The sequence below is a fragment of the Lissotriton vulgaris genome, chromosome 6, assembly GCF_964263255.1.
Source record: "Lissotriton vulgaris chromosome 6, aLisVul1.2, whole genome shotgun sequence".
Taxonomy (NCBI): domain Eukaryota; kingdom Metazoa; phylum Chordata; class Amphibia; order Caudata; family Salamandridae; genus Lissotriton; species Lissotriton vulgaris.
The window spans coordinates 1,330,072,045-1,330,098,699 of NC_141694.1; the positions used below are offsets into that span (position 1 = coordinate 1,330,072,045).

General features: G+C 46.3%; 1 protein-coding gene across 2 annotated transcripts in view; it reads left to right on the plus strand.

Moving 5' to 3' along the window:
* The first annotated feature begins 7,141 nt into the window (after positions 1-7,141).
* TEX12 (testis expressed 12) overlaps positions 7,142-26,655 on the plus strand; it is a 480,939-nt gene continuing 461,425 nt past the window's right edge. For both annotated transcript variants that reach the window (XM_086925403.1, XM_086925404.1), the window contains exons 1-2: positions 7,142-7,276; positions 17,903-17,989. In XM_086925403.1, the coding sequence (XP_086781529.1) occupies positions 17,909-17,989 (81 nt within the window). In that variant the 5' untranslated portion in view covers positions 7,142-7,276; positions 17,903-17,908. The remainder of the gene's footprint in view (positions 7,277-17,902; positions 17,990-26,655) is intronic.

Genomic DNA, 26,655 nt, shown 5'->3' on the forward strand with positions numbered 1-26,655 from the left:
GGTGTGAGTGTTTGATTGATTCAGATGCTCCGTCCATCACCACCCCCTTTTGTACCGTAATTAACCAGGGCAGCTAACCAGAGTATGTGTGTATGTGCATTTCTTTTTTTCAGTAAGGTGTAATCAGGGCCATGAACTTGAATCCCGCTGAGGGTGAGCAGCCGTTTACTAGCCATGGGGAGACACTGGGCTGCTTATGAAGGCTATGATCAGGCTTCACAACCAAAGCTTGCCCATTGTGGGTCATTGTACTCGTATGCACTTATGTAATTGCAGTTCAGCAGCTCCAGTCAATCACTGATGGCTGTACTGTCAAAGTCCTGACCTGGACACTCAGCTGAAGGGTAAGGTTTTGAGCCCAAGCATCAATTAACTTCTCAATTGGGGAGGAGGTGCCGTTAAGGTCCGAGCTACCAACTTTCGAAATGGGGAACAGGCTTCGAGTCTCCATGTTGTCTCAACATACTGTAATTCTGGGAAAATGCCTCAAAAATGAATGTGCCCTTGTGTAATGTATTTGGTGTACAAATAAAGTGCTTCAAGACTTTTTGGTCAAGTTCGCTGTATATATAAAACTGCTAAAGTATCAAGTAATAATGATCTATGTTAGAAAATGAAATGCTTTCCCAAAATAAAAACAAAATCAGTGGGAAACGCTGCCTATTTTTGACACTACTATTTTAACATCTGCTGGCACGGCGCTTTGTATCCCCATCTCTTCTTTATTTTAAAATAAATGCTTCCCCACAATAAAAAAAGTTCTTATTTCATCCATAGGATATACCTCTCCAGTACCATGTGGTGATACCAAATGATGTGATAATCAATACTGTTTGCTTCCTGGGCAGTTTTCTGGCTATTATGAAGTTCAAACTAAAAACAAGTCCCTGAATACACCATCCCTCACTGTAACTGATAGTCTGCAAATGCCCAGACATGAAAGGAGATCAAATGTATTAATTTGTAACATAACTTTTCTCTCTTTGTTTATTTGATAATGAAGAAGAGGGGGGTGGGGGCACTGTGTTGCAGTATTTTTATAGTGCTTGCCAACGTAAACAATGTGTGGCACTGAAGCAATTACGCACAATGGTCAGCAAGCTACGGCATGTGTAGGGCAGGTGGTTGGAAGTGTTTTCTTTGTTGGTTTGTGCTCCTATGTGGGAAGTATTTCCTTGATTTGCCTGGCGAACTTACGAAATTAAGCTTAAAGTAAATGAAGCTCGGCGTGGCGTACTCTTGGAAAAATGCACAAGTTGCTTGGCCTTTAGTAGCTCACGCCGATTTTCACTGTTCAGAAGTAGCTATCACTAGTGAAAAGGTTGGAGACCCCTGCTATAGATGAAGTTGTAATACCCAAAAATAAAGACCTACTCAGGTCAATTTTAGGCATGACTGCGTACCATTCAAGGTTTATTTCTAATTATGCACAGGTTGTTCAACCCCTGCGTGTGTTATTGAAGAAAAGGGCTATTTTCTCATGGAATAATGAAGCACAACAAGGTTTTGATCTAATCAAAAACTTATTCTTCAAGTCTTTTTCACTGGGTCATAAAGGTATTTTATCTGTTGATGCCAGCCAACATGGCTTAGGAGCAGTTATTTGTCAATGGGTCAATGGTAAGGAGAATTCTATTGGTTTTTAATCCAGATTGCTCATGAGTGCAGAAGCCAACTACAGCACAATTGAGAGGGAAGCTCTTGCATGCACATGGGCTGTGGAGAAATTTAGAACTTTCATTTGGGGAACGCAGTTTGAAACTTTTTTCTGATCATAAACCCTTGATACACTAACTAAATGGGAATGGCACAGGAAAAGCCCCTGCAAGATTTGTCGGCCTACTTTCACACTTGCATGAATATACCATTTAATTATTAAGTACATACCTGGAGGTGGTAATGGAAGGGCAGTTTGTCTTTCAAGATTATCGTTAGAGGATGTTGCTTCATCTTCAAGGTTTGCAGATGTGGAATGTGTGGTGGCTACAGTTGAAGATTTCATTAATGATATTCCTCACATTTCTCAAGAAGATTGGCTGCAAGCTTCTGAAGAGGACTCTGTTCTTGTTGCAGTCAAGAACATGATTATTACTGGTTGGCCAAAAGAACACTCCTTACCTTCCCCTTTAAAGTCTTTTGCCCAGGTCAATCAGGAACTTTCTATTGTGGAAGGTTTGGTCATGTGTGGTGATCTTGCAGTCTCCCCACATCCCTAAGGTTAAAACATTTTAAGATTGCACATGAAGGGCATTTAGGAATAGGAGCTTCCTCTAGAACGTTGAAAGAAAACTTTTGGTGGCCTGGTTTGGAATCAGATGTTGCAAAGTTGATAAATTCATGTGAAATGTGTCTTGTGTCTGATAAACACTGGAAAACGAAGAAAACACCACTACATATTGTACCAGTTCCAGGTGGTGCATGGACAAAATTAGCTCTGGATTTTGTGGGACCTTTTGAGGTTTTTTCTACTGATAAGAAATACATTATAGTCTTAATAGATTATTTTTCCAAATAGGTGGAGTTTGAATTTTGTTCTTCTCCCAACTCATCATCTGTGATTAATTTTCTCTCTAGAATGTTTCTATCTGAAGGATTTCCAAAACAAGTGGCACAGATAATGGTTCGCATTTTACTTCAACGTCAATGGAGAATTTTTTGAACTCTCATGATATTAAACATTTAAAAGTGACTTTGTATTCCCCTTCTGCAAACGACTTGGTGGAACAAATGAATAGGTTTATTAAAGAAGGTATTTAATCTGCCTTATTGGTTAATGCACCTGTTGTAATGTTTTAAAAAAAAGATTTGATCATATCTCACTACGCCTCATTCTTCAACAGGCATTCTCCCTTTAGGCTTCTTAAAAAGAGGGATCCTAACGAAGGATAATTCAAGTTTGGTTTGCAAGGATAAGCAAAACATGCTTAAGAAAGTTGCTGTTCAACAATTTATACTAAAGAAAAAGTTTGACACAAAAGGTTGCAATAATACACATGATTTCCAAATTGGTGACTGAATTATGATTACGTCTCCTAAGAAAGTTAAGAAGGGTATTTCAAAACTGTCACTTCCAGTACAAATTCTTAAATTGTCGAAAGGATCTTTGTTTCTGGGTCACAAAGGTTGGTGGAGCAAAAGATTGTTGGTCAAATTAAGTCCTGATCAAGCTCGCAAAATATTGTCCAACAAAAAAGATGAGTCTCAAGATAATTTACATTATTCATACTTTTCAAATGATTCAAATGTAGCTGATTCTTTGATGTTATATGGAACTTATGATCAGGTCCATAATTTCACTGATTCTGGATCTGACTCTTTGTCAACAAATGGCTCTATACAAATTAATGATCCTGTGAATTATAACCCAATTTCTGTAAGACCTTCTCGCAATTGTGCTTTCCCTTCAAAATACAAAGATTTTTGTTTAACTTAAAGTTTTTAAAACTTTCTTTTTGTTGTTTGTTAAAGGGGAAGGGTGCTGTAATATACTGCAAATACCTACCATATTGTATGTTACGTTTAGAGTTTAGCTCATGCCTCCACAAGCTCTCATGCTGTTGTTAACATTCTGTTTCCTGGCATGCGCTTAAATTCTGTTATGCGCGCATGCTGTACTATTGTGGTTTAAACATGCATTTATTAAAATAAGCATTCTCGTGCATCTTTCCTCCTCCTTGAAGGATGAGCGGTCTTAACAGAGAAATTTCCATTTGGACTTCAAGGAGGAAGGATGCACTCCAGTGGTGTGTTGTAACCTGATTAAAGCTTCACCTTAATTAAAAACTGCTTCCTGTTGGATCTATCTTTTTTGGAATAAGGTCAATCCTGCAGCACTTTATATTCACACATTCTCAAAGCACCTGTAAGGCGTGACAATGCATTTTAGTGCGGTGATGAGGACACCAGAACTAGAATGCATTCATCTAACACCTGATGCGTGGTATTTGGCAGGGCTGAACAGCAGCAACTCAAGTGCGGGTCACACCGGTCAAGGTCCCAGAATCCCAGGAACCATGCAGTAGCAAACAAACAAGGCCACGCAGTCTTTAACAAGATACTCCTAGATGACACTCCAGCTGAAGCATTTTAACTTTCGGGAATCATCCGGTTGTCTTTTTCAAAAAATTAAGGGAAGTTTTTCATGAACCCCTTTGTGTGCCAACAATAAGGATGGGGAAGGCGAGCCCCCTTCCCATTACTCTCCTACGGGGGTCGCACCCCACAAATTGATTATCTCTGGCTACCAGAATATCATTTTCGCTTGCTCCCACCAAGCGGGGACCAACTTCACCCCACCTCACTTTTCTATTCCTGCCTTCCCTATATCACCAACAAGAACAGTGCTTTAAATGGGCCGGTACTCACTGGTACGAGTACCCGGCATTTTTTAATTTTCTTCCCTTGAGTACCGGAAATTTTCATTACAGAAAAAGAGTACCGGTACTCACAGGAGCTTAGAAGCACGCATTTCTTAGCTATTCTGAGATGGTCAGTGACTCACAGAGCATCTGATTGGCTGGCTGCGCGTGTGATCAGTCAGCAGAGCTTGCGCTGCAATCAGCAGAGAGCAGCATCTTCACTGCCTTGAATCAATGAACAACGTGTGCGCATTAACCGTGGCTTACATCGCCATCTTGCAAACAACCACCCATTCTCATTGCACGATTATGTTAAGATTAGTTTTGTTGTGCCGGCTGATGCAGGCGCGCAACGCTTATCGTGATCAAAGGGCTTCAGCCCGTCCCCGAACGCCCCCTTCTCCCCTCCCCCCCCTTGTGTGTGGCAGCCCGGGATGAGACAGCTTCCCGAGCAGACACTCAGCCGCACCCGAGCACTTTACAGGTCTTTAAAATACCATTTAATTGCCAACGAGGCCTTATCTCACCCCTTCTTAGAGCCCCTGCGTCTCCCACTCTGCATATTGCTGGAGGAATCAACCCTCTCCCACCCTGATTTTTTTGGGAGCCCCCCCCCCCCCCACCCCCGAAATTTGGCTCCAGTTGCACCTCTGGGCTGATGTATGCACAATTGGTCTGCCCCTCCTGGTCTGTTCCGATGTAGTTTGGAGCAGGCGATTGTGTGCCCGGGCACACTTTAGCAGACACAGGTCATTAATCTCCATTGTGCTTTAACTCGCCCGTCACGATGTACAGAGGGGAAAGAGGATGGCCTGCGCTTCTCCACAACTGCTTGGATTAGAGAGAGAAAAGGGAAGCGAGGTAGGGAGATAGAGTGATGCAGAAAGAGGACAGAGGGAAAATAGATGAAAAGCTCTAGAAAGACAAGAGAAAGAGAATAAAGTAAGGCAACTGAGTAAAGGAGGAGAGAAACATTGAAGAGAAAGAGACTGGGCAAGGGAGAGTAAGACAGACAAGGCAGGGAGAGAAAGGAAATATATAGACGAATATAACGAAGGAAAAAACAGGTGCATGACAAGACGGACAGAAAGTAGAAAATAGCATGTCAAAGGTTTAGGCATGTGAGATAGACAAAAGTAAAGAGGTGAGAATACATTTGTGGGCGTGGAAAATAAGTTTCATGGGTAGGAGGAGGAGAGACATCAGGAAGAAAGAAAGGGGAAACTGCTTGTGGACACCATGTAGCAACGCATCACCAAGGTAATCTCGAAAGGCTCTTTTTGTTCTTTGCTTTGTTATCTGGCAACTCTAACATAACCTTTAAGTGGTTCAATGTTTGAATAAGAATCCTACAAGAATTCTGTAGGGGTGTAAGCAATCTATTCTAATGTATACACCTCATACACTTTGCAGCTCCCATTTAAATGTTGATCTATACACAAATATAAAGGATATAGACGTAATTATAAATCAGCTTCAAATGTAAAACATACTTTTTTTTTAAAGAGTGTTATTCTCCTCAATATCTGTGTCACAGCTTCAACCTTTAAAACAGCTGACCCTGTACTAAGATTCTTTGAATGGCACATTGCCCTGTCCCTTTAGTATGCACATGCCTACCTGTCGGGATGTGCCTCTATCCCCATGCTCTTGACTGCGCAAGTGAGTAGGTCTTCGACTTGAGGCCACAGCCAAATCTATAACCAAGGACAGATACATATATTGTACATCTTCCAACAGAAGAGACCCCCCCAGAGTCTGACAGGGCCTGTTTTGTGTGCCCCAGGTGGGCAAATCACTTGACCTCAGTCAGAAACTTATTGAAGAGTGAACTCAAAAACGTTCTCCGACCTACCAGCCCATATGTATTTTTTTTTAGTAAATCTGTTTATTAGTTTCCACAACAAACTTACATAGTGATCAAGTATATCAGTATGTGCTTCTTCCGATCTCTTCTAGCCATTAGTGATAGTATAATACATACGATAGCATAAGTGGCAGGCTAGGTTAAACTAAGGATTGTCCAACCGTTGAATGCCAACTGTGTAGTCACAATAGTCTCGCGTCACAACAGGAGTATGCAATTGCAATGTACTACCCCATATGTAATGCTTCTTTCTCTCTTCTGAACTATCACTCCTTATACAAACTTGCTGTGAGGCAACTTCTCTTTTGCTCTCAAAATGTATCAATCTCCTAAATAGAAAGGGATACTGGTTTATTATTGCGCATGTTTCTTTCACAAATTGGCCACAGTATCCATAATTGTGCATAATGTGATAATCCAATAGCTTTCATGAGCCATAAGTGCAGAGTCAAATTGTACACAGGAAATGTGAAAGTTACCGTTAAAATTACCCTTTTGTACAAGCAGAGCCACGAAGAATGCTCTACAGTTGGCAGAACAGTTGCTGATTTACTGTGCACAGTTGCACACCAAGAAAATCCTAAATGTTTGTCTCCCAACCACGCCCTTAGCCACGCCCCCATACCTGCCCCTTCCGTTAAAGCTGGTGAGTACCTGCACTTATTTTTTCCATTTAAAGAACTGAACAAGAACGGAACCAGCCTCGGGATCCTAGGCCCTGCGTTTCCGGAGACACTTACACCCAATCTCGCGCTCAACTGTAGTCCCCGCCGCTAACGAAATACCACAGCCAATCAGCATTTCCTGTGGAGTCCCGATTGGTTGCGAAGTCCGCATGTGCTGATATCTCAGCCAATCAGCACTACTTCAGGGCGGGTACTAAAATTCGGTAAAGTCACCTTACTAACTTTTAGCAAATGCCACTTCGTAGAAGAATTTTAGAACATTTTCAGCCGTGTGATTGGTTGTTATGTGACCGGAAGTGCTAAATTATGTACACGCGACATCCCTTGAAAAAGCGACGACGGATTTTACGGTGAATTTACGGACGGTGCGTATTCTTAGAAACGGATGGTCATTTTAGTGTTGTTTATGTAAATATATGTTAACTGAGCCACCACAACGAGCTACTTATCTATGGGTATAGCAACTGGCTCGAATGATTATTAACGAACGTTTGCATTATGAATGAAATAGGAATGGTTAATGCATAAGAGCAACGTTTTGTCGTAGAAAATGTATTTGCTGCTTTCCGCACTCTACGCAGGGCGCAATCATCAGTAGTGCGGTACCAGAGTCCAGGGGGCGTGAGATGGCCTCTGCATCCTGGTTATGAAGCCTTTATTCCTCCTGGAGTAGAGGGCCCATTTTCCTCGTTGACATTGGATTGTGCCACGCTTATCTACGTCAATGTCCGCGGGATAGCGCTACTTATCAGTTTATATCTCTGGCGAAATTGAGAATCGCTCCATTTATTTGTAGAGTGCAAAACAAGATTTACAGTGCCACATCGGACAATGGTGCCAAAAAAACATGGTTACTACTAATTATGTAGAAAACTTCATTTGGGGAAATCCTTTTACCCTTTACTTGGAGTTAAGTGGAAGATGTTTTAGGAGTAAGAAAGCTATAATAATATAATTATTGTCATTAAAATGTGTGATGCTCCCACTAAATCGGTAGCACTGGTATGTATTCATTAAATGTATAGGGAATAATGAAACACTTTTGTTTTATATCCAACTACCAGAACGACGGATTCTTTTATCTGCAAGTAACACGTTCAAATACCGGCAAGCCTTCCACGTTAATTACATTGAGCCCTGTTTCTTTGGATAATTATAGTGACTATTATTTACAGCGAATATATATGGCAGTAGTGTATATAGAAATCACACGTTATTAGCAACAAAAACACGTTGGATACAAAATTTCAAAAACATAGACTGGAAAATAGAAAGTTGTACAGTTTATTTTTTTAAATAATGTTACAGGAGAATGTCAGCTATCCGCTCACTTATGTTACACAATCACTGTAGTGACTGCTTCCTCTTTCATGCTTTATATAACAGTGGCCTTTACTTAACCACATTCTTTGAGCAAAAAGCCGTATAATTGTTCAAGTTTTAATGAGCTTAATAATGATAATGCTGGAAATTACATTTCACTTCCTATATCATAGTTATGACATCACAGAAATCCACCTTATATGCAATGGGATCAGAAATACGGAATATGTGACTCATATCAGTTGGCAAATGAGAAATGTCATGACATGAGTCACGTTTGTGCTATCAAACATCTCTTCATTTGCAAACCTGCCTTTGCTATGCAGTAATAGCAGTTGGTAACACTAGTTGCAGCTACAATGCATGAAAGCACTACGGTGCATGCTTTAAAGGACTTGTTAAGAACTATTTTCTTGCTTCTAAAGCTTGGTCTCCCCTCTTAAACAGTTTATTCTGTAGCCTCCAAAAAAGGAATAGATGGACCCAGAAAAAGCTGTATAGGATGTAGGTATGCCAAAAATGGCAGCTACTTCCTACATTAGTAGGGTTGGCAAGCATAGTGGCTGAGTTTACTAATGTTAGCATAAAGAACAAGAAGGTATTTTATTACAGTTAACTGAATGGACTCATATTTTATATATACGAGCGTCATCAGTTTCTTTAATACAATAAAATGGTTAAAGCATCACTATTTTTTTTTTTTTTATCAAGAGGGTTTTCCATACACACATACCTGAATGAGACTCCGTTACCGGGAGTTACCCGGTTTACCGCCATCCGTAACAGACCTCACGGCATTAGCGACCCCTCCAACATGGCCGCTATGCCATGCCATCATGATCCAGATGCAGGTCTAGTCACCACACTGCTTACACGCATGCGCATGACGCGCGATAGGCACGGCGTTACCGACGGCGCCTCGGCGGATTTCCAAAACAACCTACTTAAAGGCGGACCCCTCCGGGATCCATCACCAGCTGCTCCGCACCCTGACCAGGTGCCGCGAGCGTGAGGGGTAGGTGTCCCGCCGTTCCAGCGCCTGTACCAAGCTAAGCCTCGTCCCCATCCCCTGACCCCCTGAGGCTCGTCTCAATGTTTACAGCCCAGTGTTACTGATATTGACGGGAACTGCTCCCAGCCCCGACTTGGACCCGTGCCCAGTCGCCACAGTGCCACATCAATCGATGCCCTTTACCATACTTGCAGCCCTAGGGTCCTGTCGGCTACGGAGAATGCTCCCAACCCCACAATTGACCCACGCTACCTCTGTATAGTGCGGCCAGTAGTCTAGCGGAATGTGGGGATAGACACCCCCCCGGCCCGACTAAACTTACTCTATTTTTCCCATATTTTAAAGGCTGTGATCAGCGCGGTGACCCGCAGCATCACGGCGCCGGCTTCAAGAATGCCCTAGGCTTGTTAGCATGTAGTGTCATTGGGGTGCCGCCCTTAAATACCGGGCTCCGTCCTGGGGCCCCTCTGACCTCCATACACACAATGCGGACAGAGTGGTCGTCCTTCCTCCTACTTCATGATTGTTTACAAGGGCGTTTGTTTTAACCCTGGAGGTAACCTGTTCAACTAGCCTCCACCATCAGGGACTAACAACAATAAACAACCCCCCCCCCCTTGATGTGTAACACACAAACCAATCCCTCCATACGTACCCTACAGGTTTATTCACCAGACAGCGCTGGCCTCACGGGAGCATGCTGCGAGGCCCGTGTTACTCTCCCTTAGGGTAAGAACCTTCCTGCTATTCTCCTAGGAATGGGTGTCACTTTGAAAGATTCGGCTTCACACTTCAGATTAGTGTTTTGTTTGCACTCTGGTTCCTTCATTGAGAGATAATAATCGTGCCATGACTAGACCGTTTATGAAGGGAAATCTCACCCAGTGTCCGGTATGATCGGTTTCCCTACACGCCCCCCCTCACTTCTCACAGTGTGGAGAGCATTCACTGAAGTCACTCTTCAATCTCCTGATTATACAGTAACATAATTAAGATATGACGTGACACTCTCTCTCTTTTAACCTTTTTTCCCCCTACCTCTAGGTCGCCTAATTAGAGCAGGACCCCGTGGCCCTCTTTGCACCCGACCCAGAGAGGTTGTATTTGCTTTTTACTACGTGAATGAGCATTTAATCACTTGTTTTCTTGTGTAGTACCTTGTTTAAGTCCTGACGAATCGCCGGTTGGCGAGAAACATGTTGACCACACCAGGGGGTTGAGTTAGTTTTCTGTATACCTCCACAGCTTCTAGCTCCCCTCCCACCCCTTTTAACCAGGGAATCAGCCACGTCAATAAAACTCATTGTGGACTGATCACCCTTTTTAATATTCACTCACTTTGCACCGACTACACGTTCTTTCGTCCTCACTCACACTCACCATCGGCAAGGAACAAAAGAACCCCGCCAAAAGAGTGCCTTTGGGCACTCCGTCAGACATTGCAGTGCCGGTCTGACGAGGGGCAGTGAGCCGATGATGATACTGGACATCCTTCAGTCAGGGTGTGTTTCACACCTAACGCTCTGGGTGTGTGAGGCTCTCTAGTTCCGACAAGGGAACCCGTCCAGTTCCTTGACGCTTTACATCCACTCTCTTCTCCACACTGTAGTACTCTCCCCGGGGAACTTTGTATTCTTCTGTGTGCTCTAGATTAGGACATGTACACTGGACCCCATTAAATATCGTCCTTCCTCTGTTCCCCTCGTTGTTAAAAATCTTTGCGTGGGCCCGTACCACGGAACCATCCAGGTTATCTCAAGCCACAAATTGCTGTGAGGTCCAACGGGTACCTCGAATTACTGGTTGCATTCGAGTGAACACCTTATCCCGTCTACCCTACCCACCACTTCACTTGACTCTATTCCACTGGTTGACTGTCCCATAATGGAGGACGTCCCGGGCATCAGTTTCGATGAGGAAGCTATAGCCGAAGCCTTGAGATCAGCACCCTCGCTCCTTGGAGCATCAGAAGCAGCCACCACAGGCTCTTCCAATGATAATTGGACGACACTCCCTACCCTGAAAAAGGAATGGCTTAGAATCACCATACATGGACTAATGATGACCGAGTACCTGAGAGTTAATATCGCCCCCCAGGGACTCATAGTTCACATCTTCCCCAGAATTTTCCTTGAGGACATCCAGTTTAAGGGGGACTGGCACCAGGTCTCCTGGAAATGTACGAAAGATCTTTTATTCTTAATTGTCAAGACAGCTAAAAGACTTGCTGATGCTCTGCTGGATAAGATCACAGCAATAGAGACGACAATGAAGGCAGCTGTCAATAAAAACTCTAAGACGGCCTTCAGTTCTAAACTCGCAGAAATAAACCAGGAGATTGCTGATAATCAAGAGTACCTCCTCAAACAGAAACTGGCCAAACTTGAAAAAGACGTGGCAAGGTTTGACAAGGAGAAAGCTTATCCTTACCTCAAGGAAGGATATACTAATAAGAAAGCCGGGTACTTTTCCGACGAGAATTCTGGCGTTGACAGTCGCAGAGGGTCATCAAGCAGTGACTCCGGTGGAAGCACTACATCTAACAACAACCGCCACCAACGCCGCTCAAACTGGAACCGAGGTTACCATCAAGGACCCATGTTCCAAGGACCACCCCAAATGCTGCCCCCTTGGCAATACCCTTTCCACCCGCAGGGACCCCCACAATTCTACCCCCAGAACCCCCCTTTTCACGACAGAGGTTGGGGCAGAGGAAAAGGGCGCAAGCGGGGCGGCGGAAGAGGGGTGCAGTGGCAAGACCAGCCATCGACATCCGCCCGATGGAAACCAGGAGCGCTACGAGGGGGAGGAGATCCTAATAGTCAACCTCTCTAGAAGAGTACTCACTTCCACTGAAATGGCTATCCTTGAGAAGGGTTTAGGTTTTGTCCCCACCCCCACCCCGGATAACTTCACAGAAATGTGTGAGATAAAACAGCTTTTTCGCAAAGAACGCCTCAGGGCTTACTTCCTAGATCAACCAGCAACTGAAAAGACTGATACAGGGCTACGCAATCCCTCCACTTTCACCCCAACGGATGGGATGGTCCCACCAGAGGTGTTGACATTTGAGAGGGCTGTATTAAGGTCCTTGGAGAATAAACCACATACCAGTAGTTTTAATAACCTGAGCAGAGCTGAAAGACAGGCAGTCTTATCTCTGGGTAATGACACCTCCATCGTCATTAAACAAGCCGACAAAAGGGGGAGCAACTGTCATACAAGACGCCACTGACTACGACACAGAGTGTAAGCGTCAACTAGCCAACACCACCCACTACAGACCCCTCCCGGCAGATCCGACCAGTAGGTTGACCACAGACATTTCCAGCCTGATCATTGAAGGCAAGACCAATGGCTGGATCTCGAAACATGAAGCAGAGTTCCTCCTGACGACGGACCCAGTGGTCCCTTATTTCTATACTTTGCCTAAGATCCATAAAGGTTCCAGTCCAGCCCCAGGGAGACCCATCGTCTCGGGAATCGGCTCATTATTGGAGCCACTGTCCAAGTTCTGTGACGTATTCCTCCAGCCCATTGTAAAGAAAACACCCTCCTACCTGCAGGACACAAGAGATGTCCTACGCCTCATAGATTCCATCGAAGGCAGAGAAGAAGTGGACCTCCTCCTCACGCTTGATGTGGAAGCTTTATATACTAATATTCCCCAAGCAGCCACACTAGAAGCCGTAGAGTCTGCCCTTATGCAGGAGGAATGCTCCTCACCCACTCCAATACCATTCATCATGGCATGTGCGAGTATTGCCCTAACGGAAAACTTTTTCCAATACGGATCACAGATGTACGATCAAATCAGGGGTACCTCAATGGGTTCTACTTTTGCTCCTAGCATTGCCTGTATTTACATGGCAGCCTTTGAGAACCAGTTTATCTACCCAGAATCCAACCCCTTCAGACAACATCTGACATTATGGCGTTGTTATATTGACGACATACTGATACAATGGAAGGGTGACCGCGATAGCTGCACTCAATTTTGCACTTGAATCAATCAACAGAACCCTTATCTGAAATTTACAGGCTCCATGTCTGAGCCAGCCCTGCCCTTCCTTGACCTCACGATACGGCTGGGCCCAGCCGGTCTGAGTACTACCCTGTTCCGCAAGGACACGGACAGAAACAGCCTTCTCTTGTTCAATAGTCACCACCCTAGAGCACTACGCGAAAATCTTCCCTTTGGCCAATTCCTGAGGGTACGTAGAAACTGCTCCTCTAGGGATGATTATAGGCAAGAAGCTAATACCCTCCAACACAAACTGCAAGATAGAGGATACCCCACCAAACTGATTCGTGACTCCAGCAAGAGAGCCCTGAACAACCATAGGGAGGCTCTCCTTGAAGTACATCAAAAGGAGCATGATGACCTAATAACTTGCGTCACCAGCTTTACCAGAAACTCCGACTTCAATAAAAAACTGTGAACAAGCACTGGGGCATCCTTAACTCAGGAGGCACTGAGTTACCCAAACCAAGGTTCGCTTTCAAACGTACGGCCAACCTAAAAGACTCCCTGATACATACACGCCCTAAGAGACAACCTGGTGGTGGGCAACGGACACTGTGGCACCTCCCTCCTGTTGTTGGACACTACCCGTGTGGTGGCTGTGCGGTATGTCCTCAGTCCAGACAATGTAAAGAAATCCAGCTTACTGATTCCTTCACGTGGAAACTCAACAGACACACAAATTGCCACAGTACTAAATGTATCTACCTCCTTATTTGTCCATGCGACAAATTCTATGTAGAAATGACCATGAGACAGGTAAAGCTCAGAATAACGGAGCACAAAAGCAACATACGGTGCTCCAAGACCCATATGAGATTGTATGAACACTACCAATTACACAATCACTCTGCAGACAGCATCCAATGGTTAGTGCTCGAGTCCCAACCAGCCATGACCAAACAGGCACTGTTCAGGCTTGAACAGAGATGGGTACATCGCCTGCAGCTTGATATAGTAGGGCTCAATGATGCTATTCCCTGGGTTACCGTCTCCAGATAACATTCCCCAGCCAGCCCCTTTAACAAGTTATAATCACACACATCCTAACTCGGCACAGGTTTTCCCACTGCAGAGGGTTAATGACATAACATAGGGCCTTACGATGCAATCCCCTGGGCTATCGTCTCCAGATAACATTCCCTAGCTAGCCCATGTACTTAGCTATTCTATGAATCACCCACATCCTAGTTCGGAATGGGTCTTCCCACTACAGAGGGTTAATGGCATGTAACATCGTTGATGACTCACAGCACCTGATCGACCCTTGCCATCTCTGAGACGAACCTAGCAATCCGGCCAAAAGAAGGGCTTCCCTTTTACACTCCTGGGGCTTTAAATTGGTAATAGCCCCTTCTCTCCAAGAGCTGTACGGCTCTCCGCCCTCCCAAATTCGAACACCACAGCCTTAACCAAACAAACCCCCCCCCCCTACAATACACGTCCCGCGCACTACTTTATCAAGAGGGTTTTCCATACACATATACCTGAATGAGACTCTGTTACCGGGAGTTACCCGGTTTACCGCCATCCGTAGCAGACCTCACGGCATTAGCGACCCCCTCCAACATGGCCGCTATGCCAGGCCATCATGATCCAGATGCAGGTCTAGTCACCACACTGCTTACACGCATGCGCATGACGCGCGATAGGCGCGACGTTACCGACGGCGCCTCAGCGGATTTCCAAAACAACCTACTTAAAGGCGGACCCCTCCGGGATCCATCACCAGCTGCTCCGCACCCTGACCAGGTGCCGCGAGCGTGAGGGGTAGGTGTCCCGACGTTCCAGCGCCTGTACCAAGGTAAGCCTCGTCCCCATCCCCTGACCCCCTGAGGCTCGTCTCAATGTTTACAGCCCAGTGTTACTGATATTGACGGGAACTGCTCCCAGCCCCGACTTTGACCCGCGCCCACTCGCCACAGTGCCACATCAATCTGATGCCCTTTACCATACTTGCAGCCCTAGGGTCCTGTCGGCTACGGAGATTGCTCCCAACCCCACAATTGACCCACGCTACCTCTGTATAGTGCGGCCAGTAGTCTAGCAGAATGTGGGGATGGCCCCCCACGGCCCGACTAAACTTACTCTATTTTTCCCATATTTTAAAGGCTGTGATCAGCGCGGTGACCCGCAGCATCATGGCGCCGGCTTCAAGAATGCCCTAGGCTTGTTAGCATGTAGTGTCATTGGGGTGCCGCCCTTAAATACCGGGTTCCGTCCTGGGGCCCCTCTGACCTCCATACACGCAATGCGGACAGAGGGGTAGTCCTTCCTCCTACTTCATGATTGTCTATAAGGGCGTTTGTTTTAACCCTGGAGGTAACCTGTTCAACTAGCCTCCACCATCAGGGACTAACAACAATAAACAACCCCCCCCCCTTGATGTGTAACACACAAACCAATCCCTCCCTTACGTAACCCTACAGGTTTATTCACCAGACAGCGCTGGCCTCACGGGAGCATGGTGTGAGGCTCGTGTTACTCTCCCTTAGGGTAAGAACCTTCCTGCTATTCTCCTAGGAATGGGTGTCACTTTGAAAGATTCGGATTCACACTTCAGATTAGTGTTTTGTTTGCACTCTGGTTCCTCCATTGAGAGATAATAATCGTGCCATGACTAGACCGATTATGAAGGGAAATCTCACCCAGTGTCCGGTATGATCGGTTTCCCTACACGCCCCGTCTCACTTCTCACAGTGTGGAGAGCATTCACTGAAGTCACTCTTCAATCTCCTGATTATACAGTCACATAATTAAGATATGACGTGACACTCTCTCTCTTTTAACCTTTTTCCCCCCTACCTCTAGGTCGCCTAATTAGAGCAGGACCCCGTGGCCCTCTTTGCACCCGACCCAGAGAGGTTGTATTTGCTTTTTACTACGTGAATGAGCATTTAATCACTTGTCTTCTTGTGTAGTACCTTGTTTAGGTCCTGACGAATCGCCGGTTGGCGAGAAACATGTTGACCACACCAGGGGGTTGAGTTAGTTTTCTGTATACCTCCACAGCTTCTAGCTCCCCTCCCACCCCTTTTAACCAGGGAATCAGCCACGTCAATAAAACTCATTGTTGACTGATCACCCTTTTTAATATTCACTCACTTTGCACCGACTACACGTTCTTTCGTCCTCACTCACACTCACTATCGGTAAGGAACAAAAGAACCCCGCCAAAAGAGTGCCTTTGGGCACTCCGTCAGACATTGCAGTGCTGGTCTGACGAGGGGCAGTGAGCCGATGATGATGCTGGACATCCTTCAGTCAGGGTGTGTTTCACACCTAACGCTCTGGGTGTGTGAGGCTCTCTAGTTCTGACAAGGGAACCCCGTCCAGTTCCTTGACGCTTTACATCCACTCTCTTCTCCACACTGTAGTACTCTCCCCGGGGAACTTTGTATTCTTCTGTGTGCTAAAGCATCACTATGCCTCTTCTGACCAAGTTATTTGTTGAGTGATTTTTTATTTATTCTGTACTTTATGAATTGTAAGTGAAAGTGTCTTCTAATTCATTATTTAGTGTGTGTGTGCGCATTTGCAGAGAACCTTCTAAATCAAGGGCCAAATGTAGGTAAAATCAAATTTGCGAGTCCTTAAAAACAGATTTTACTGATTCGCTATTAAGGACTCGCAAAATTGAATCTAGGTAGGAATCGCTAATATATTAGCGATTCCTTAATAACTAATCGCAAATTGAGATTCGTTAATAAGGAATACCTACCTATTCATTCCTATGGGCTGGGAGGCCCATAGGAATGAATGGGAAGATAGTCACTATTTGCGATTCGCTATTAAAGAATCGTAAATAGCAGGAGCTATTTCAAGGGTGCCAGGGTGTCAAAAGGACACCCTGTTGCACCCCTGAAATGTGCATGTGTGCACATGTGGCACACATACATGCCATAAGGGCATGAATGTGTTCCATATGGCACTTAAAAAAAAAAGTGTTTTTTAAAGGAAATTGTTAAATACCACCAACTTGAAGTTGGTGGTAATTAGAGATTCCTTAAGGCTAAAGTGACTTTCATTTGTGCTACTTGCATTGCATTTAAGAAATCGCAACTTGCGATTCCTTAAATGCAAGAGCAAAATAAGGAATCGCAATTTTGCGATTCCTTATTTTGCTAGTAGGTTAAAACTCACCTACATTGCTCGCAGCCAAAAAGCGATCACAAACGCTGAAATTCTGCGAATTTGAGCGTTAGCGCTCACTGTTTTGCCACCTACATCTGGCTCTTAGTCTCTCATAACTCTGACCAGATTTTTGTTTCGTATCTGCAAAAATGTATTCTCTGTTTACTCCCACAGCCTAACCTACTTTTCTACAGCTTTGGCTTGCCGGGTGTAACTGAATAGCCGGAAAAAAACAGAAGAGCTTGTTTATAAAGGTACGAAGTCGTCTTTTTGATCCTTTTTTGGTTTGGATTTAAGACAGTTAGTTATGGTACTTGTTTTAAACGTTTTTTATTTTACAAAAAATCAAACACTCTTGTTCCGTGACCTTGTTACGGATCTCAGATTTTTATTTTTTGCAAGGCTTATCATATCTCAGCTTCGTGCAATATTTTACCATGTATAATGGTTTAAATTAGCACAGATTCTAATTGTAAACTTCTGTTTTATTTCCTCCAGATCAGAATGAATTTCTTTTCTTCTGAGAAGGGTATGCTGTCTGGGCCAGGGACATCAGGATCACAAATGTACAGTAATACAGGGGAGGTAGGTTTATACCATTCTCGTAGTTAACCCGTTTAATTTACCTCAAGGCTGCACACTGCATCAGTGTTCCTAAGGCTTATGGAACAACCCATGTCCTAATTCTTGCTTAACATTCAGAACCAGCCATCTCAAACTTGCAACAGCCGAGCGTTTAATGACCAATACACAATTCAGGAAATTAAATGTGCCATAGCATAAACCTTAGGTGTCATATGGCTGAGATACCCGCCACCCCCTCTCAACACAATCCCCAAGGATGGGAAACCGGAAACGGTTCTGAACTTTTGGAAGACGGGAGGGAGTGACCCTCCCGGCCGTATTTATTAAAATATGAAACAAAATAAAACATTAAAATAACAGTTTCATATTATGTACAATTTTATTTCCACATTGCGATGTTTGGCTAACCTTAACATATTCTCTAATACAAAGGTTCACCTAGCCGAACTAACATCCTCCAAAACATTTAACTTGAAATTGTACATCCTAACGTTTAAGGGCCAACGGCAAGGTCGTAACCGGTGTCAAGATCCCTAAACCAGAAATATCCCCCTCACTTGTGAGGGGCGACCGCACAGAGGTGTACCTCAAGTCCATCTACCAATTTCCCTTGACTTGACGGGGGCCCCAATAAACTCGACGCCATTTAAAGGTCGTCCGAGGACTCGTGTGAGGTGTCTAGAAGGTAGCGTAGACCCCCTCCCAAACCCCACACAACTTACCACATCTGCCGTCGCAGATGTCCTGGCCCCGGGAAATTCCCCAGGAGGGGGCTGTAGCCCCTCCTACCCAGGAAGGGGCCTTGACCGCCTTTCCTTTCCTTTCGGCGGCCCATCCTTAGAAGGGACCGCCTCCCCGTTGAGGGGCCAATGGCCACCTCCCTCGAGCGCTCCCATCCGTAATGGGTGACGCCCACCCATAGGGATCTTCCAATTACTGCTCACCGATCATGACCTTACCGCCCGACCAAAATAAATACGACAATTCTAACTAAATTACTAAATGACTAAATTACTAAAAGACAGTAACAATTACAACTTATTAAAAAGCATGATTACTGATCAACACTAGTGCAGAATTACTTTATTTGCAAAACATACTACAAATTGACCATTCTTTATTGCATATTCAAAGTTATCACGATAATCATCACAACCTGCAAAAAATAGCGTTACCACATCAAACTTTATTCAAAAACCACCTGCTGTCCTCAGGGGCTGGTGGGTGGGTCAAAATTGGCTCTTCGTTCCGTCTCGAGCTCACGTGCAGCGAGGAGGTGCAGCTTCAGAGCACAGGAACAAGAGGATGCTTTCTTGGCTTGTTGCTCCTTTTATCCGTCTTCAGGGCGGGCGTAAACCCGCCCCTGCCTGCCCCAAGGGCGTGGCCGGCCGCGTCAGTGTCTAGGCCAGCCCACTCCAGGGCGGGAAAAAAGTGCGCCGCGGCTACGCCGCTTCGGGCATACCAGCCGAGACTCGCCTCCCGCCCAAGATGGCTTCCCGGGGGGACCCTGGTACTCCGCCATACGTTCGGGGGGACCGAATGGTCGCCCCTTTCCATATGGCTGAGATACCCGCCACCCCCTCTCAACACAATCCCCAAGGATGGGAAACCGGAAACGGTTCTGAACTTTTGGAAGACGGGAGGGAGTGACCCTCCCGGCCGTATTTATTAAAATATGAAACAAAATAAAACATTAAAATAACAGTTTCATATTATGTACAATTTCATTTCCACATTGCGATGTTTGGCTAACCTTAACATATTCTCTAATACAAAGGTTCACCTAGCCGAACTAACATCCTCCAAAACATTTAACTTGAAATTGTACATCCTAACGTTTAAGGGCCAACGGCAAGGTCGTAACCGGTGTCAAGATCCCTAAACCAGAAATATCCCCCTCACTTGTGAGGGGCGACCGCACAGAGGTGTACCTCAAGTGCATCTACCAATTTCTCTTGACTTGACGGGGGCCCCAATAAACTCGACGCCATTTAAAGGTCGTCCGAGGACTCGTGTGAGGTGTCTAGAAGGTAGCGTAGACCCCCTCCCAAACCCCACACAACTTACCACATCTGCCGTCGCAGATGTCCTGGCCCCGGGAAATTCCCCAGGAGGGGGCTGTAGCCCCTGCTACCCAGGAAGGGGCCTTGACCGCCTTTCCTTTCCTTTCGGCGGCCCATCCTTAGAAGGGACCGCCTCCCCGTTGAGGGGCCAATGGCCACCTCCCTCGAGCGCTCCCATCCGTAATGGGTGACGCCCACCCATAGGGATCTTCCAATTACTGCTCACCGATCATGACCTTACCGCCACAGGCCGGATAGTTGACCGGCTATCCGGACCCCCCACAACACTCCTGCCTAAAGGTCATGTCATAAAGTCTTTAGCCAAGCTATCAGGTCTCCTATGAGTAACTCGTTCCCCATCCGGGACAAATGAACACCATCCCCCAAATACATACTGTCCCCTTTAATACAACCATGCGAAACAGAATGCAGTGTACTTGAACGGAACAATCTACTCACTTTATTATTAATTTTCCTTACTGAATGATTCAGAGCAGAAACCGAAAGAGCCCCCCGCCACACTTTCCGTGGGATCATATGGGACCATGCAATTGTGCACCCTGGAACTCTTCTCGCTAACCAACTTACAGTGGAAAGCATCGCCTCAAGAAGAAGTCGTCTACCAGTGGTCACCAAATCATTGCCCCCAAGATGTACTATGACTACAGACGGCGGTGACCTCGTCCGCCCTAACAAACCCTCGAAAAATGATCGAAACTGGTCAATACAGAGCCCGCCCTTTCCGTAGAAGGACACACTGTACCCGTATTCCCCAGCCACGTGAATCATGTCACCTGCTTTGAATACGTCCGCGGCACGCCTCACGTATGAGTGGCCCACGACCCACACCTCCTTTTTCACAGCCGGTGATGTCTGACCGCTGGCCCCCCGGTGTCGGGTCGACTGCACAGTCCGCCCCGCCTCGTAGGCTTGCGCAACTGAAAACCAAACAAAAACAAGAAGCTTGAGTACATCATTACAGCTTCACAACATGTGCAACCGCACATACCTCTTATAACAGTTCGAGGACCAACGCCCCACACGTTTTACTTGTTCAACATTCAGACCCCTGGCTGTAGCCTCCGTAGCAGCCCCTATCCGAAAGGAATGGGTCCCAAACTCGCCGGGGTTCAAGCCCGCGGCCGAAATCGACATCGCAAGCACCCGCTGGAACTGAAACCTCGTCAGTGGGGTGGCGTCAGCGTGTCTCAACAAGGTCCCCCCCCATGATGCCACCCTTTGCGCTAAATATTCCTCTACGCACACCACAGGGCACATGGGAGACCCGGGAATCCTTTGTATGATTATGCAGTCCCCAATTGCACCCTGATCGGTCTTGGACCTGACAAACGAGACAGTCATTGCCTCCCCCCTGACCTGAACGTGCTCTCGGCACAGTCCCCCCATGGCATCCTGCTTGTTCTTCGCCACTAGTTCGCTTACCCGCATAGCCCCATGGAATGCTAGCACAAAAGCGGCTCGGAATAACACTGTTTCATACTGGGATGAACACGTTGCAGGAAGTACAGATAACAACAGGGCCAACCTATCCAGACCTATCGGGCGCCTTTCATCTACTCTGCGACCCTCAAGGCGTTGCCACCCACGTAGCGCTTTTTGCACAACGAAAGACTCAGTCGGGTCCTGGATCCCATGGGCCCTTGCCATAAAGGAAATGGCGGCCCGATGCCCCTGGGCCGTAGCCACTGATTTGCCTGCCTGATGTAAGGACAGCAGAAATTTTACTACTAACTCTTCCTGGCCCCAAAGCTCTCCCCTAGCAGCCCCCAAAAAGGCCCAATAGGAACGGAACGCCCCTTCATATGCCTTCCTCGTCCTGGGTGCTAAACTCTCTCCCACGAGGTTCTGTAGTTCGGGGCACCGAGAGACCAGAGAGCTTCGGGAAAGGGTGCCGCCACCGGGTCCGCTGTGGGCAGAAAACCCCAGAAGGCCTGCATACGAAAACGAGAAAGCGCATCAGCCGCTTGATTCATTACCCCCGGCACATGTCTTGCCTTAAATAGCACATTCAATTGCATACACAATAACACAGTTTCTTTGAGCAATCTCAGAATCCATTTGCATCGTGCTGCCTGGCTATTGATACACTCAACCACGGTCATGTTATCAGACCAAAACACCACAGAGTGATCTCTGAATCCCTCGGGCCAAGTTTTCAGGGCCACCAGAATGGGAAAAAGTTCTAGAAAGGCAATGTTACTTGTCAGCCCACACTCATGCCACCATGACGGCCATTTTTGAGCCGACCATTGTGTGCCGAATATGGCACCAAAACCAATGCTCCCACCCGAATCTGTCCACAGCCCCAGGTCCTCGGAGGACACCGCCGGTTTGTTCCAGACAATTCGACCATTGAACTCCGCCAGAAATGCCAACCAAATGCGCATGTCCTGGCGAACCTCTGCCGATAGCCTCGTGCGGTGATGACCCTCCTTCAGGCCGACCATGGCTTGAGCGATCGAGCGGGAAAAGGGGCGGGCCATCGGCATTACTCTCAGGGCAAAATTCAGCTGGCCCACCAATTGTTGCAATTGATGCAGTTTGACCTTAGACTCACTAATACACGTTTCCAGGGATGCCCTGAATCTTAACACTTTTTCTCTTGGTAATCGAAAACAACCTTCCTCTGAGTCGAGCTCGATCCCCAGAAACTCGAGGCAAGTCGAGGGACCCACCGTCTTACCTGGTGCCAATGGCACACCAAAATGCTTCATTAAGACACAAAATTCATTCAAAGCCTGTCCACATTCTGGATCCCCGGCTGCCCCCAGAAACAAAAAGTCATCGAGATAATGCATAACATGTTGAAAACCTGTCCTCTTTGTGAAGACCCATTGCAGAAAACAACTGAACTTTTCAAAATAGGCACAAGATATAGAGCATCCCATTGGCATACATCTATCCATGTAATAGTGACCCTGAAACATGAAACCAAGGAGACGCTGATCGTCTGGGTGTACCGGGAGCAACCGGAACGCTGACTCAATATCTGATTTTGCCATCAGCGCACCGGGCCCTAGGCGATTCAACATGGCAACGGCCTCATCGAAAGATGCGTACCGCACCGAACACACTTCCGGGTCTATCGCATCATTCACGGAAAGACCACGTGGGGCTGATAAATTATGTATCAGTCGAAACTCACCCGGGTCCTTCTTGGGGACCACCCCTAAAGGGGAACAAACAAAATTAGCCATCGGTGGCACCTCAAATGGACCGGCGACTCGACCTCGAGTAACCTCCTTCCCAATCTTTTCCTGTACCACGGTCGTATGTTGCAAGACCGACAGTTGGTTCTTACACTTTGCTACACCCTGAAAATCCCCCACTGGGATGCGGAAACCATATGAAAACCCGTTCCGCAACACCCCAGCGGAAGCATGATCCGGGTAATCGTTGAGCCAAGGAATCATTGCCATGGTATCAATCGGAGTAGGTAAAGGCGCCCCTCGGACTATTTCAGACCTGTTTGGCGCTTCCCCTACCACCGTTATCACCCGTTTTGGCTCTGCACATGGACTCAGGATGGGATGGCTGCCCACACCCCCCACATTCGTGTCTAAACTTGCATGACCCCTGGGGCCTCGTACATTTACCCCTGTTAAAATTCCAACAAATCCCCCTTTTACCTGCGTTGCCGTTCGGCTTTGAGTGGTAGTCGTTACCTGCACCCGATCGAAAGGGTGTCCCAGCATATTGGCGGGAGGATTCGCCCCCGCTACTTCCTACCAATGGTACCTTCAACATACCTGTACTCTCCATTTTTGACCATGAAACGGAGTCGTAACAATCCCAAGTCAAGTTTTTGTCGTGTTCTTTCGCTTTTCTAAAAATATTATCGTAACAGAACCACTGATTGCCCCCATATGATACGTAATACTCCATGATCCGTGACTGATAAATAGGCAATTCGGTCAGCAACTCAGGCCTACGTTCGCCCATGATGGAGGTAAAGATTCCCCATGCCCTGCCCCAAGTGCCAATGTTTTCGTCAACCTTAAAGGCGGCCATTTTTGCGCGCCAAACACTCGGATGCATGAGCTCCTTTTGGCTCTTAAAATGCTCCATCTCATAATGGTCGGTAAGCAAAGAAAAAATGTTAACATACTCATCCGCCCACATCTTTTCCTTAATTGCCAGAGGAACATGCTGACCCACCTTCTCCCTTCGTGAAGGTGCAGACCCCTCCCTCGCAATCGGCAATGGCCGCTTACCTGAACCAGAAGCTGCATCTGCCGCTGGACCTGGTCCTGTTGCTTTTTCCACCGCCGGAGACAGCGGGGTAACTGACGATGGTGCCTTCACCGCCTCCCTAGTTTCACGCAGTTGTCTCATTAACACCCGGGCGTCGTCAGCCGTGGCGCCCTCGCTATCTTTCCCCAACCACGCTGCCAATTGTGCTGCTAACTCAGGAGGCATATCCTCCCCGGACACGGGAGTGACCACCACGGGAATCGGATTCCCCTCCCTCGGCACTGGAGTTGGCTCTTCAAGTGGGATATCGGGAACCGGGGTGTCCCCCCCAGATGCCCCCCTTCTGGACCTCTTGCCTTTCCCTCCGGGAGCTGCTCCCGACAAAGGTAGTTTCGGTCCCCCTTCCCCATCTTTAGCCGCCATCTGCTTCTTCAGATCGGTTACTTCTTTCATGAGCATACGGAGCATCTGATCGGTAGTAACTCGCTTTCCGACTTTCTTGGGCATTCTCAGACAGAGTATCTGTAAGACAAAAAGAAAGATTACCACGCTCAAAATTGGCTCTTCGTTCCGTCTCGAGCTCACGTGCAGCGAGGAGGTGCAGCTTCAGAGCACAGGAACAAGAGGATGCTTTCTTGGCTTGTTGCTCCTTTTATCCGTCTTCAGGGCGGGCGTAAACCCGCCCCTGCCTGCCCCAAGGGCGTGGCCGGCCGCGTCAGTGTCTAGGCCAGCCCACTCCAGGGCGGGAAAAAAGCACGCCCCGGCTACGCCGCTTCGGGCATACCAGCCGAGACTCGCCTCCCGCCCAAGATGGCTTCCCGGGGGGACCGTGGTACTCCGCCATACGTTCGGGGGGACCGAATGGTCGCCCCTTTCCATTTTGGCCTTTGAAATCTAATTTGGTTCAGCTCTAAGCACACACATTTTCATTGTAATCTGAGTTTGGTGATCTCTAAATTATTTTTCGAAGTAAAGGCAATGGAGTTGTAGAGACTGATTTTTCAGGCAATTGATTCTTTTGTTCGCAACACTTACATGGATGCTTTCAGACAGAAATGAGGGTGGGGGTTGGTTATGGGAATATTTCAAAGCAACCAGCTATTAGGTGAATCTTTTGAAAGGACCATTTTGGAGCATCTAAATAGGAAAACATTGTATTACTTTTACTGAGATAGTAAAACAATGTGCGATCTAGATGTTATTGAAAAGCAGACTAGGGCAATGACAAGTGGAGAGTTTTAAAATTAACCTTTCTGCAAGTTTCTTGCACCCACTTCATAAAGGATGCTGCCCGGGTACTTGATTACACTGCACTTTCTATTCAGCTTGCAATTGGTGGTAGGCGTAGGTAGGTTGTTTCGAGTGTGTAATTATACTGCCTTCTTAAGGAATTTGTGGTAGAGCCTTTTTAATTATATATGGCACAGAGCACAGTACATTCGTTTTGCACTTAATGTGGTCACCACTTTCAGGTAGTGTAGCATAATTTTATGTTGATGATGGTAGGCTAGTTATTTGATTGTTGTATAATGTAACCGTGCCTGCTTCTGAATTCTGTACCTGGTGCTTCACTGTTTAAACTTTACAGAGAGCATACAACCCTTCAATCACACTATATGTGTGAATGCCTGAGGTAAAATTACTTTGCTCGGAGGTATTGGTGGTAGGCTAACAAGTTAATATAAGTAGACTGCCTGCTTTGTATTTTGCACCAGTGCTTTGTGCATGGCACCCTACATTTGTCAGGACAGCTCGCTTAAAGCATCTCTGTTAGGAGTGGTAAGAGGCAAAATGTATTTTAATCATTGTGTCCTCAAAGGTCAAACATGCGAGTTGAAGGCATGTACATGCTAGATGGTTTATTGAAGAAGTGGCTGTTGCATAATTTGAGAATACTTGAGGTACAAGTGATGTGGTGCAGTAAGAAACCTCATTTATAATATATAAAGCTTTGAGCACAATGAACATTTGAATACCATTCGCTTATGTGCAGCCAGTACAACTGCATGTGTTTTTACTTTCAAGCCTAGAAGATGTCTCTGTGTTATTTATGGATAAAAACAGACATTTTTCAGAACTAATCATCGCTATACCAACAGAGTATGTCAAGACGGCAGTGGCTGCACTAACTATGTAAGAGAATCATCAGAGTTTGCATATCTGTTGCTACAGGGTGACTTATTACATAGGAAAATTATAAATTAGATGTAGTAGCAGACAGGTTGTTTTGGCCAGTGAGGTTTTCACACATAAGAATCTGGCGCAAAGCTGCCTGCGAGAGATAGAGAGAAAGTCTGAAGTAAACACAGTCTCTTTAAATGGCCCAGGCTCTCAAAGGTACGAGGGAAGCAGCAGAGAGCCAGCAGCCCGCTCCAGCATCCCCGTAAC